We start from the raw sequence: 14,868 nt of genomic DNA on the forward strand, positions 1-14,868 counted from the left end.
TTTGTCGGTGTTGGAAATACTAGAAGATATTATTTAAAAACAAGAAATATGAAACATTTTTATCCGTTTACAGAGAACATATAACTCAATCATGGAAATCATAGAAAAAAATAAAGCACTTTTTAAATTAATCTGTATTCGTATTTTCACTGGATTCAAACAGTGCTAACGCGATTGTAAACTACTGATTTCCAGCGAGTGAATTTCGATTACCGATGTATTTTCAACGTATTCACCGAAGCAGCCGTGAAAAAGTTGTCGAGCGTGTTTGTTCGATACATTTATGCGGTAGTCGCGCGTCCCAGCCTCGCGTATACATACGCGTAACGTGATAAATTTTCGAGCCAAACGAATAACGAGCGTAACGTTCCGACGAACGAGAGGAAAAAATTAATTAATGCTTCACCGTTCTTTATCGTGTCGTTGGTCATTCGCCGTGAAATTCATATAGGTTTAATAATTCGGGCGCGCTTCGAGCGCTTAAAACCAAGTGAAGTCCGCTTGAAAATGTTTTATCAACTCACCCTTCAAAAATAAATCATTCTCGTTATTGTACAATAGCCGCCGTTTTTATGACGATTCCTATATAATAATTTCTCAAATTTTATTCGTGCGTCTAATAAAACCACGTTTGAATTTCTGTCAAAAAAATTGTGAATTTTACCAGTTTTATGAGATAATTAATTTTCAATAATTGCTCAAATACGGCAATTCGCTCCAACACCACGTTCAATTAAAAGCAAAAGAAGCTTTTAAATTCCAATTTAAACAGCTGAAAATTCCACTACTTCCTCAACCTCTCACAACCGTTCATTTCATTCCGTTCGATACCTTTCGTGCCTCGATTGAAATCCTACGTTTGAGGCGGTTCTCACAGCTGTCCGTTTAATTTGTATCTTCACAAATCACTGACAGAGTACAAAACCAGTTGCCGCGTGAAACGACAAACGAGCTTCCCGCAGTTACGCTCGAATCGTCGCTTAATTCGCTAATTTTCACCGTGCAGCCCCAAATGAACCGCACAATCAGCCTGTCCCTGATCCGAGTGTCCGGATACGAACAACAATCGACAGATGTAACCGCTGTCTCGACCTCGTCGATGACGTGAACCATTAATTACCGGAAACGTGACCCGCTGGTTGGTGACACGCGCTGCACGGCTCATGTGCATCGGGTGCAGCGAGAGAAGATATCGTCGTATCACGAGCATCACGAAAGAACGTCGACTCGAGCAGGGCGTCGAGACTACGAGTCTCTCTCTGACCAATCACTTTCTCTCCGCGAACACGTCCGCCCGATTCTCATCTGATTCGACCGAATCCTGCCAGGGGCAAAACTTTGCATCCTCGGAATATTCATAGTCGTAAACTTTTCAAATTCCGTGGGACATTTTGAGGATGTTCTTCGACGTTCGTTGGAAAGGAAGATTGTGAATGGTTGTAATAGAAGGGAAATTAAGAACTGGCATTACCGGTATCTACTAATTGTCAAATTATTAAATCGAATAATCAATGGATTCGCAGCAAAAGAAGGTGTGAGAGTGGAAGAAGTTCAACTTAAAGTGAATAGCCGGACGACGAGCCAGAGACCAGGAAGATTTCGAGTTACTGTTCTGGAATATCGCAAAGTGTCGAGTGGTGTAACATCTGAAAAAAGTATCCTGTTAAGATACTCGGTAGTTTTGTGAAAGCGGTAGTTTCCGCGAATGCTTTCTCCCTCGTGTATCGCAATTTCGAGGATTCGTATAAACCGAGCCAACAGCTGCTTACGACTCAGTCGCGAGATTCACAACAATCTTTTGGACAGTTTCATGGAAACGTCCGTAGTTGATAAATCCTCGCTGATTTCCAGTGTTTTCTGTTATACGTTAAGAGATTATTTACCGACAGTTTACGAATAAACCAACTTCTCGACGATTTCATCCTTGTCGAGGATAAATTGTCTCTTAGCGATAATTACGATCGTTTATACGAAGACTAAAACAGTTTTCTCATGTTGCTGATTGAGCATCTCTTAAGACCATCGAAATTTCTCCCGTATTTCGAAACATATCTTTACAAATTTTTCAAATTTCATAAAAGATGTGAAAGTTCTCAACTGAACTTTACCGAACCCGAACATCTTTATGTTTTCTTCGTAATATTCGTAACAAAATACAAGTTTCTTATATCAAAAGCAAAAAAGCCGATAGCCTTGAAAATTGTGAAACTTTCTCGCTCTCCTAACAGTCCATCTATATACGAAATACGAATAATTCTTGGAATCTTTCCTATCTAGTAACGAATTTTTATCTCGAATATTCGTGGATTCTTAATCATAGCATTCGTCCTTTCGTATTCGCAGTCGAATTTGTACCGTCCGATTTCAAACATACATAAAAACAAGTATTCGTAAATCCGTTGCGAAACATCACGTAACGCGTATCATTGCCACATTGATCGGACTCTTCCCATTCAACATAATCGCATAAACATTATCGATTTCGATTTCACCGTGCTGTACCAGCGTGCCAGTAACCGAGGATCGCTATTAAATCGCATCGCCGCGTTCAATAGAGGCGAAACCGCGTTCAATAACGTTATCAAGCGACGAGATTCGCTCGCGACGGGCCAGGTACCTTTCTAGTTTCTTTATTAGCATCGTGTGCCGGCTATTTAAATATGGAAGATATTGAATAAGCCGGTTACGTTCTCGAGTGTCGGATAAAGGATCGTTTCTTCGTTGAACCGTGTCCGATCGCCAGTTCGCCGATCGAATCTCATGGGCGATCCTTTGCAAAACGAGAAAAAGAGAACGAGAGGAGAGAGAAAGGGAGAAAGAAGGCTCCGCCACGGGATTATTCCGCGTGACTTCCGATCGGAATATAGTTTAGCGGGCCATTCTTTTCACTCGGTGACTTTCGCCGTGCCGCGGAGAACGAGCAGAGCAATTTCTTCTTCCCGATGATCGCGGCCCCCAGGCACACCGATAATAAGGTGTCAACGTTCACGAACCCCTAGTCTCGTGTCAGACAACCGTTTCCGGGTTATGCTCGTGCGAACCCAAACAACCGTACCCTGCTATATTCGTCCGAGGATTGCGGTCGATCGCTCTTCGCTGACCTCCAACAATGAACCCGATCGATTTGGAGCGAGACTGTTGTGACGTTCAACTTAATATTCAGACCACTCTTCGGTGTTGATTCAGTGCTGTGTGCCGTTTGAATTTCTGAACGGATATTCTCCACGAACTGCTCAAGCATGCACGAACAAACCGCGTTTTAAAGATTTGTATTTCCGCAAATTTTGAGTTACAAAGGCAAATATAAAGAATACGCGAGATATTCCAATCTTTCCAGTACCAACCAATGCGAAATAATTTGGTCGCGTCGATCGAAATTATTGCTTTCCTCCCATTTACCTGCATGGCTTTCTGTCTAAAATTTAATGAGAATTAACGACACGAACGCCGCTCCCTTTTGTATCGATCCGTTACTAAATTGTTGGACACTTAAGAGCGAAAGTGGGATCGAAAACACGTAATACCGTGAACATCGACGTAACACCGTGAACGTATTACAAGCTAGAATATCGAAGAAGCAATAATCCAGCTCGTAAGTCCCCTCATGAAATCCAAACCGTGTTTTTCTCCTCGACGAACGCTACAATCTTCGCCGATACGAGGACAATGCTTACCGGTGCCGCGAAGCTGCGAAACGATCGCCTCGAAATGACATGTAATTTTCCAATACGTAACAGATTATCCGCGGCCAATTATCGGTAAGTTATCGGCACCTAATCGGCGATAATCGTAGGTAACGATGTTTCGACTGGCATTTGTCCTTTTTCTTAAAATGTAGGATCGAGGGACCAGAGGGTTTCTCGAAAACAGGCTGGTCATTAATATTTCCCGAGTGTTTGAAACGAGCAACACCCGATACCCACCACTTGGAACGTATAAGATTACAATCCTCTCTCTCGCTACGGTACCTGACTACCGTTAAATATATGTTTTACAACGTGTTCGGAACGCACGATTCTCTTTGTCGCTCTTTCGAGTTCCTCGTCGCAAAGCGAGCAAAGAATCGTCGTCGTCGGCGGTGGTATAGAAAGGAGAACTGGTCGATTGAGAAGCGAACGCGTTATGTGTCCTGTCGACGGGACGATCCGGGCGAGATCGACTTTCAAGGTCGTCGAGTTTCCCGCGAGAATTCAATGCCAGGCATACGGGACATTGCCGTTGACTAACGAGCAATTAAATTTCGCGGTTTACGCACCACGCGAGCTGCGGTGAACCACATCCACCCGGGTGCGTTCCAAGATCGCGAGTCACGCGAGTCAATCGGATCGTTCCTTATGGCAGATCGATATCGAGGGCCGACACGATTTTCTCTGTCTCTGACAATGTTAGAATAAATGGATTAAAATTTTTAATCCCATTGATTGATTGATTGATTGATTGATTGATTGATTGATTGATTGATTGATTGATTGATGGTTAAGATCGGATTTTAGTCGAAATTTAATTAACTTCTATTTGTATTAAGCGAAGACTGTCAACGAGTAAAACTGATTGATACTAGACCCCAGGGCAGATTTGAATATTATTTGCACGATGAAGAGAATTTGAATAGGTCGTTTATGTAATTGGCAATTACACTGACGAATTTGTCAGAACAATTGAATAGACAGATTCTTAGGAGAGCAGCTACGTTGCATGCATTTCGTTCTTCGCGTATTTCGTTCGAACATAATCGTTGATTATAATCGTACATCGGTCGTAGGAAAGTTTCATTCCTAATCATGATCGTTGAAGTATTTGCTAATCCTAATCGCCAACCGTTAATTGCATTAAACATTGTCCAATGCTGGACATTTCTCGCGTATTTGCGTATAAAACTAAATGCCTCTAGGATTCACAGCAACCTGTAAGAAAGAATTTCTCAAGACCAGAATCATCGGGGAATGAACAGAAAGCTCCTTCGACGCTACGTTTCACACCAAATGCCTCCTCAGTGTCCAATAAAACGAAGAAGCTCCGATCTTCTTTATACTCTTTATACTCTTCGATATACGCAGCAAATAATACATACTCTGAGAATAGCGTGCGGTTCTAAACGCACGCGGAACTCAACGAGGCGTCCGTGGCACGGCTGTTTAATGGCGACGATGGTGGCAGCGACGGCGTAAAACCGTCATTACCGCCAATTACAATAAATCCCGCACAGTATTCCGCTTATCGTTTTTCCACGCGGAGGCGCGGCTTAATCTATAATCCGGCCGATGTAACGGGTTCGCGATGCCTATGCGCAGCTCGAAAACCGAACAAGGACGGAGAGGAAGGAAAACGGAGAAGAGCAGAGGCTGGGTGGGTGCGTGCGTGCGTGCGTGGCGTGCACGCGGACACGGCCGATCATTTTCCTCGGCTACACTTTCACGACTGATGATCGGGTAGCGTTTCAGCGGCGATCGACTCTGTCGACTGGTCAGATTTACGCCACCCCGTGTGCGTACGTGCCACGGAACCACGCTGCCGGCCACTCTCGGCCCACTGCACGCTCTAATGCCAGTGCAAACGCGCCCACCTATTGCCTACCTGTGGCTATTGCCTCACGCGAACCAAACACACGCTTCCCATCGCATCGAGTCTCAGCCCTGGGGACAAGTGGAACGTACTTATCCACCACTTCCGGGACCTTTCGCCCTGTATCGCTATAAGATAGCGGAAAAATTCGTGGTAAATGCATGGAAAACTTAAATTATCACTTTTTACTCTCGTATCTGTAGTGCTTTCCCTAGGTAAAATGTCTTATTGGAGGATATAAGTCTTTCTGTATAATTGCAACGAATGTCCAGAGGTATTCAAAAGTAACCTTCAGCCTTTAGCGCTTAGATATGGTACTGTGGAAAAATACAAAGATCGACTGCAATTATCTACGATCTTAGGTAAAATTTGGTAGCTAATCTCAATCGTAAACGTTCAGTTCAGTTGCTTCGACATTGAATGTCAAGGTTCACTGAATAGTTAACGAAATCCAGGGGTTGTTTTAATTACGAAGAAAAATCCCCCGTCCAATGGAGAATCCTCGAAAGCTCGTTCGATTGTCAGTGCACGGCACTTCCAGAGTTCACTCAATGATTTGTGGCGGGACGTGCACGACGCATCGTGGTCCGGATAAATCACGTCCGATATAATTAATGAGCACAAGCTACAATTCCCATACACACCTCTGGCGGGACCGCCTTAACAAGTACCTCGACGAAGTCAACCCAACCTAAACCTAATCAGGTATACAGCAGAGTGACACAAGCGAGAGTGACAGAGTGACAACAGGTCATGCCGACGACAGAATTATTCTACTCGCGGAGAAGTTATGTAGGTATCTAGGTGAGAGGCGCCGCGCGTGTTCCCGTGTAACCACGACAATATTTCAGAAAAAATGCGCTCTGATCGCACTGTCGTCTAATAATCGGAGCACCGCCCGAACGCTATTATTCCCTATCGATTATCAAACGATTTGCATAGCGCGGAATGCCGTGTCCCTACCCACTTGCAATAAAAGAATTGGAAAGAACGACCGATGAAACGATTCCGAGAGACATTCTCTGGTCGGGGAGTATTGTGTATCGATGGTGATTGTTTCCGGGTGAAAGCGACGTGATTTTTAAAACGACTGCATTGTATGGGAGGGTTGGAATCTTTGTGAAAATGAAAGAGACTTTGAGGGGCAGGTACTCTTTGCTGCGTAATTCTTAACTGTAAGTCTTCAACTGTTCTTTAAAAATCTACCTTTTTCCTTCTTTTTAATTGTAGCATCGCAAAAGCAAACCCAGGTTCACGTCCAATATTAGCTCACGCCTTTTCGAACTTCCTAAAATTCCTACCCACATAAACTTGGCACAATATCCATAAAACATCCGGCAGCCTGCCCTAAATCAAACTTTTCGATGGCGCAACGAAGAAAAAGGAAACTAAAAGTCACGCAACCCTTCATCTTCGTTCCAAACTTCAATTACCACGGTCGCGTGGCATTTGCGAGCACGCTCATATTGTCACGTGGTTTACGACCGTTTTTCCACGATCACGAGCAGGCGTGCAACGCTATTGGAGCGCAGCGTGCGACGTGCAACATTATTGCACGCACCTTTCGGCACAGGCGCGGCGTCGTGAAACGCCCAACATCGCCGTTTGTCAACCGTGGCCCGCCGCTAACTCGCGCACGGTATGAGCTCGAATCCAAGTCATGTAGCCACGCCGACTGTCATCGATAAGCCACGATCGATAAACGAGACAAATTCACGGTTATCTCTGCAGAGTTACGCCCACGTGAATTTCAACTGGAGAGACAAAGATCGAAACCGAAGAAATACGGACAAGTTCGCGTGTCTCGTGGTACTTGTAAATTCAACGATTCCGACAGGCAAATCTTCCTGCGTCGTTCTCGAAGGAGCAATCGGATTTTATAATTAATGAAATTGAAGTCGTATAAGACGACGAATTAAAACTAAAAGACAGATGCATTTACCATATTTTTCATTCGTGACTTTCGTGTAAGAAAAACAGCCGCGGTGTTGATTATGACCAATAACATCCTTCTTTCTAACTCCGTACAGTATACGTTCCTAAAATCTGTTTGCCATATAAACAACACTCATATTACACGGTCAATTTTCAACTACCTTTTCGCAAACCCGAAGCAACTTGATCGCCTATCGATCGCTGCATTCCCACAAAACGCCGAATTTCATCAGCTGTACGCGGTGGAATACGCGACGCACGATCGTAGAACTTGGTATCTATCCCACGACAACGGAATGGCCCGTCGTAAATCACGAAGCGACTGCGAAACTGGGCGCCGTAAATCATGAACCAGGTGAAAAAGGCCGCGCACGTTTACCCGTATCCGTGGAAATTACGTTTTAATCATCGGTACAAGTGCATTAAGAGCGACGGTATAAATTACCGAGAGAGGCCGACGTTGCCCGTGGCCGCCTCTCTGTGTGTTGCAATTTGCTTTAGCGGCGTGCTCGCGCGCGCTCACACACGCGGCAACCGTTTGTGGTTTGTATTCAAATGGGAGCTGCACGCTCCTTTTCCGTGCCTTCCACGCCGGTGGTACCGTTAGATTCGATACAACCACCGTCTCGAATCGATGCTATCGGCCCCGGTATCAGGAGAAATCTCGCGTTATGAGTGATTCCTATGTTTGTCCAACGACGATCGCACGAACGCGCGAACGCAAGTAAACAAAGAGCACAATCGAATATCACGGTATAATCGAGTAGTCTACTCACCCCGAGCAGAGACAGTGCGTTCGGTGTTTCACCGTCCACCTCCTGGTCGCGCGTTTCTTCCTCCTTTCCCTCCTCAACGTCGACCAGTGACGGGCTGTCCGGTCCACTAGCCGCCACTTCCGCTATCAGAGTGTCGTTCGAGTCGCACTTGTTCAAATTCGTATCTTCCGTGGTCAGAGTTTCCAGAGACACTGCATCGTTTCTCTGGGGCTTATCGGATACGCAAGATTCTTCTACCGTACACTCTCGATCGTTTATGCAATCTCTAGCATCCTCGTACACGGATGTCCGGCTTCTTCTCAAGTCACTCGTTTCGTTAGGTTCATCCTCGGTTAGTCTTGTCAGAGCTTCGTCGTCAGGGTCCTCGCGATCGTCCTCTTTCGTGGGATTTATCAGAGGATCAGTTGTTGGTAATGTATCAATTGGTAATGGAGTGTCTTCCAAGGTCTCGTCTGGTATCAGATTCGAAGCTTCTTGCGCTTCCACGATCCTGTCGTCCAGATATTCTGACTGTTTCTGTAAGAGAACGTCGAGATCCTCTTGGTGAGACTCGTCCAGGTACCACGAGGTACAGTGTTCGTGACGCTTCTTGTCCGAGGAAGCTTCGTCGCCTTTGGAAAGAGCGCCCTTACACTTCCTCAGGTAACTTTTCACTTTTTTCGTTTTGCTCTTCCTGGTTTCTTGGCTACGTGGTAAGGTCCCACCTTCTGGGTGCTCGCCGGTTTCACCCGTATCTCCGACAATCCGAGATTGCGTGGGATCCACATCGTGGACTGGTTTGGATTTGACATCGGAGATGTCGTCGAAGAAGGAACATGGGTCGTGTTGGTCCGGGGCCAATGTCCAGGTCTCTTCTCGCTCTGGCATACGACGCTCCGCCGGTATTACCTGTGACAGAAAGATTTTGATGCTGAAAATGTTTGTCAGTGTACGTTGGCGTAACATTACGCCTTTCGTGGTCAAATATTTGTTAACGAGAGCTTTCCGGAAGATTTGCAGATCGCGATTCTTTTTGATAAAGGTTAAAGTAAAATTGAGGATGTGGGTTATTTGGAACGTTACTCTTAAGAGGAAGATAAAGTGGCGATAATGTGATGGAGAAAAAGATCGTCTTTGAAATATGAACTAAGAAGTTGATAAATCGATCTTTTCATTCCCTGCAATTTAGAGAAGCGGGTTCCTACTTATCAGAATTGATAAATCGGAGGCAACAGCTATTTGGGATATTGGATACAGGGGAAAGTCTGTTTAGATTAGAGAGGTGGTCTAGAAAAATATGATTTAGTATCTTAATCCACTGACATAAGCTGATTACTCCAAGTTTTCCTCCCTAAAGATCTTGGAAATAAGATTCAACCGTGTATCTTTCAATTTTGTTGTTTCATCATCTATGATTTCTTATGCTATCCCAAGAACGAGGGGTGGCTATTTCAACCAACCGACCCAAGTATTTTTCTCAGAAACAAAAATATTGCCTGTAGCGTCCTTTCCCCAAAATTACTCGTATTATAAATTTCTTTCTTTATTACAAGTCACATCACAGTTATTTGACTCCCCGCCTCGACTGTCGATCGATACCAAAAACTTTCATCGAGTCCCTTACAAGATTACTACATTCATCCCTTGTATCCATATCTGCAGCTCTAAATCCACCGTAGAACACGAAAGAAAGACGAAAGAGTCGCGTAGCTATTGGGAATCGTAGGCAACGTCACGATCAACGGCAGCGATTTCGTAAGCTGAGCTTGCTTCAGAAGCTGATTAATTCTGCGTTGATCTACTATGGGAAAATCAGGAGCTGAACATTGGATAAAAAGGCGAGACGGATCGAAATCGAGCGCAAGCAGCGTGGCGGCGAACGGTCATTCAATTCTATTTCGCAAGAGCGGAGTTCCGCAGTTGGTAGCGGGCGCGGAGGTGCGCCGAGCGTACAACTGTATCAGCGGCTGTCTGCCAACGTTCAGCGCCGCATAAAACAATGGGGCTTATAGTAAATATCGGCGGACGGCGCCGTCGTTGCTAATATTAACCTCGAGCGGTGCATAACGATGATATTTTACGCTACGCTTCAGCACCGCCATAGCTGGACCGTGCCCATAAGATCACGCTGAATACAACTTCCTCGCGTAATATCTCCGATTTCATAATGCACACCGACTTCCTGCTTTCCTGCTTTCTGAAATACAACGTGAATCAGGGGATCCTACGTGAACGTGAGTCACGCTGCGCTGACTTACGAACCCGTGTGCATCCCGGGCCGGACCCTGTTTGCTGGTTCACCGTCCTCTGCACACGCGAGCAACAGATTACGCTTGCTACGAATCGTCCCGTGAAACCTCATCCCTCGCTGTCAGGGATCGCACAAATCTTATCGATGTAACTTGCGACGCGATAAATCCTACGATTTTCGGCGATATATTGATGAAAAAAATTAGCGGACTCTGAGGATTGCAATTTGATGATTTAGGTATGGAAATATGTCTTTGGAAATTTTTTCGAATTTACTAAAAATCTAAAAATTATCTCGTTCGCGATCTGTGTCGCCTTTAAACGTTACATATCACGGGCATTTCACGTGCGCTTATCACGTAAAAGAGAGAAGTAAATTTATACGCATACTCGTAAAACGAATGAAATAAATAAATGAATAAATCAACAGCGGCAAGCGTATTCTTAATTCATAAAGACGCAAACAGACGATAAATCGATGATAGTTTAGAAAATGCGGGACGCATAGATCATCTAACGCATTGGGTCTCGCGCCGCACAAGGAAGCTGAAAAACCGGGGACCGACTATCGTATTTAACGTCATCATCGGTCACCGTCGTGGCGCGAATACATGGTTATCTTTCTCCGTTCATATTTCGTCTGATTTACGCGTCTTCTGCGACTAAATCGATAAGCGGCTCGTCCGCGAGAACATCAATTCTCCTCGGGTCCGCGGCAGCGCGATGGTATTCAATGTAAACGCGGAAACGACCGGCGAATATCTCTTCCTTAATAAGTTTAGCTAACAGAGTTTGCATGTTTTCGCGGTGAGCGAGGCTGGAGTGCGGATCGACAGCGGGGCCGGCTGCTTTTATCGTCCAAGGAGTCTGGAAGCAGCGAGATTCAATCTCTGCGATGACGCGATAGCGAGATGAGGCGTGGGAGCGAGTCGAAGCTAATCTTTCGAGGCAAGCAGCTCATTCAAAGCGCGTGTCTCCTCGGCCGGTTCCCTCTTCACCGAACCCATCAAGAGGGAAAGTTCGTTCGAGCGCGGTCTTCTCGTCGACGCGATCGCTTAGCGCGACGCGCGCAAAAATCGCTAAAGAATATTAAACGGTCCTGCCAACTGTTCTTTGTGAGAAGAGAAAGATTAGAGAACGCAGGCGAGTACCCTTTCTCTCGAACCGACCGCTTCAACGAGCTTCCTGATCGAATTGTTTGGTACACCTTTTCATCTCTCATTTTCTCCCCGTGATTTTCAACTCTGTGTTTATCTTATTACTCGAAGCTGCAGGTGGTAGACATTTAGCGTGCTCGATTTCAAAAGAATAAAAGACGCGAGATCTTCCTTCTCCGCCCCATAATACATAATACAGTAAGTAAAACCTAGTCGTAAGATTCTTCCGCCAGAAGAGTTGGTAAAATATGCGTTTAGCGCAGCGTAAGTACGCAGCATTTCCTCTGCGCATGCGCAGCCTCCGTAGCGATCTACCTGCACAGTTCACGGGTCGCTTTCGCCTTTCCCGAAACCGTTTCCTCGCTGTCGAACTGGCAACTTCGACTAAAAACGTCAGCCTTGACTCGGTGTAGAGTAACGAGCGTAAATTCTTGATCGCTTACGGCATGCCTTCCTTCCGAGAACCGATAATACAAGCCGTGACACGTGAAATCGACGCGATCCATGGCAGTGCTACGCGACTCCGTCGCGACGCCGCTAAATCACCTCTCCGCCGGAACCATGGTCGCAAGACGCGCGTGTACGCGACACAAGTGCAACCAGCACTCCTCTGTACGGAAACCCGTTAAGAAATGGCCGCTTGGCGGTAGTCTCGGTAACGAGAAGTTACCGATCGTCAATGCAACGGGGGTTTATAAATAGGTATACCGGTAACCGCGCTCGTAGCGTTACGCAAACACTCTCGCCAAAAGGGTGTACAGCCGTGGATAATTGCGCAACAATGCTCGACGAGACAATGAAATATCGTGTAATCGTGTACCCAAGAGAAGCTGCCGGTGTTGCGTACACCAGCGTCATCTTTTCACCGTGTCGTGTCGCTTAAGTACGCTCGACGCAACGTGTTTCCTGAACTCACGAACGTACGGTAAATAGGAACGCGTATGTTCCTGTAACCAAGAAGAATGTTTTAAGGGCTAAGATCTTTCGGTATCGCGAAGTAATTGAAATACGAAACTAGGAAGAGATCAAAGATTTTATTGCCATTACTAAAGATGGTAACTTTATATGTGTACGGAAAATTTAGAAAGCCCATCACTTGTTCCAAATGGTAAATAATGTTGAACGATTGTCAACATTGTTAAATCTAACAAACTAATCTGACAATTTTCAAAATTTAAATCATGGTATAAACATGATTCGATTCAACGACTTTCCAAATTGTAAGAAGAATTTCTCATGGATTAACACACGACATAACCTGAAATAATGCACTTTATCGCTCGATAAACTTAGGAACATATTCCGCTACGTACATTCAGTTTCCGCGCGAAGGTATAAAATCTTCATAGTCCATAATCCAAGAGCCTCCATAATACTGTATATCGAACGTCTGCCCTTTTAACAAGTCTACTTGTAAACCTTTTTCTCCGTCAACTTACGAGTACGATCCTCGAAACGGTAAGCCGAGTGTGACGAGCTTAACGTCCAACGGATGAGCAACAAAAAGCCAAGCAAACGCCTGTCAACGGAGCGATCTACAGGCGATTTGCACGCGAAATTAATTCCTCGGGGTCGGACGGGTTCTTAGGAGTAGCCAGAGAATTTCCAGATAACACCGCGTAGCCAGTGAAGAAGGGCTCGATTAATCTTGGCTCGCCCACCCCCGCATGCAATGGCGATGCAACTCAAAGTCCGGTTCCTCGCGAGGCGTCCACTCGCTAGGCGACAATGTTAATTGGCCCGAGAGTAATTTATACATCGGTACCCTATCTGTCGCCCAGAGGCCGGCGAAGCGGAATGGATTGCGTTAGGAAACAGAGAGGAGCGTCGCGGACGACTTGTTCGTAAATCACGCGCAGCCTGCGACGTATGAAGAAACCTCCTCCGGGACTCGAGGCGAGCCCACCTCGCGAACCAGCCGAGCCAACACGCGGTTCTGTCGCGTGGGTCTCCGTAATTCACGATCGATCGTATTTAGGTCGTTTCGATCGTCTATCGACCTGTGGTGGATCTGTCTTTCCAACAATGGAACGTTGATTTGAAAAGATACGACTGTTTGTTAGCGAGGAAAATTTTCCTTTGATCTCAACCTGTTAACTGGATTCTCTTACAAACGTAAAATGTAATAAAAGCACATAAATTTTACTTGGATTCGTTTTGTCTTTGCAGACGTAAATATGAAACGAGAACAACGGTTAATTCGAAATATTTAAAAAATTACTCTTTAAAAAATGTAGAACGTTGCTGAAACGTAAGCAAATATACGTACACGCGGAAAATGTGGATGGAAAAGGTTGTATAATTTCTTCGTAAAAGAAATGCCGTAGAAGGCGTCTTGTAGCAGAGCACTCCCTTAATTTGGTAGAAGCGGTCATTGGAACTATCCTTTCGTTTCCTCGAATTATCCTTTCCCGACCGTTGAGAATTAGTTCTAGCTCTTTTCTTTCACATTTCGTATGATTTACGTCTTACGCGGGGTATGCGTTTTGCCTCTGAGCGAAAGAGAAAGCAAGCTGTCGTTAAGGAATGCGTAACAAGTAAAATTGTCAATAAGCAAATTGCAACCTTAGGAGGCGTTTGCAAAAGGAAACTCTCGGAACTAGTTTACAAAACTAAATACATAGGTGAACGGACAGATTCGACGAGGAAGAAAAAGGTTTACAGGAGAAACTTTCTCAACCGAAATGCAAACGTGTACCGAAACGTTTAAAAAAAAATATTAAATTCGATGATTTTGTAATATGGCTTCGGATTTCGATCTTGACTCTACGAATTGGCTTCCCTCTTCGTTCCAGCTTAATGACAAATCCGATGGAATGTAAATACCCAGAAGCGTGAAACAGGCTTCTCGAAGCAGGATCGTTAATCAGAATTACGCTTCACTGAGAGAACATGAGATTCTTGCACAGTCATTCGACTTTACTATGCACGTTTTCAAAAATCTTAGGGTGTCTACTATATAAATACCTGTCGTTTCTCATCATTAATTTAAATCCCTTCTAAAACTGTTAAACTGTGACTAATGATCGGTACTATGTGACGATGAAACGAGTAAAAAGAAATCTGGGTGAAATAAAAAATTCTACAGGTAATGTGGACACATTAGAAGGAAACGTGGTCCATGTAGTTTGAAGGATGGAATCTTTAGTATGGCGTACGTAAGAAGGGAGATTTTAAGATATGCGAATGAGCTTCGCGACATAAAGTAG

At 44.9% G+C, this 14,868-nt stretch overlaps 1 protein-coding gene across 6 annotated transcripts in view; it reads right to left on the reverse strand.

The window, feature by feature from the left end:
* The window catches only part of LOC117235250, a 305,200-nt gene that overhangs the window by 257,530 nt on the left and 32,802 nt on the right, over window positions 1–14,868 (reverse strand). For all 6 annotated transcript variants that reach the window (XM_033497118.1, XM_033497116.1, XM_033497117.1 and 3 more), the window contains exon 2: window positions 8,274–9,161. In XM_033497118.1, coding sequence (XP_033353009.1) covers window positions 8,274–9,161 — 888 coding nt within the window. The remainder of the gene's footprint in view (window positions 1–8,273; window positions 9,162–14,868) is intronic.

Source organism: Bombus vosnesenskii, unplaced genomic scaffold (assembly GCF_011952255.1).
Source record: "Bombus vosnesenskii isolate JDL3184/JDL3185 unplaced genomic scaffold, Bvos_JDL3184-5_v1.1 scf7180000013314, whole genome shotgun sequence".
In the NCBI taxonomy this organism is placed as follows: Eukaryota; Metazoa; Arthropoda; class Insecta; order Hymenoptera; family Apidae; genus Bombus; species Bombus vosnesenskii.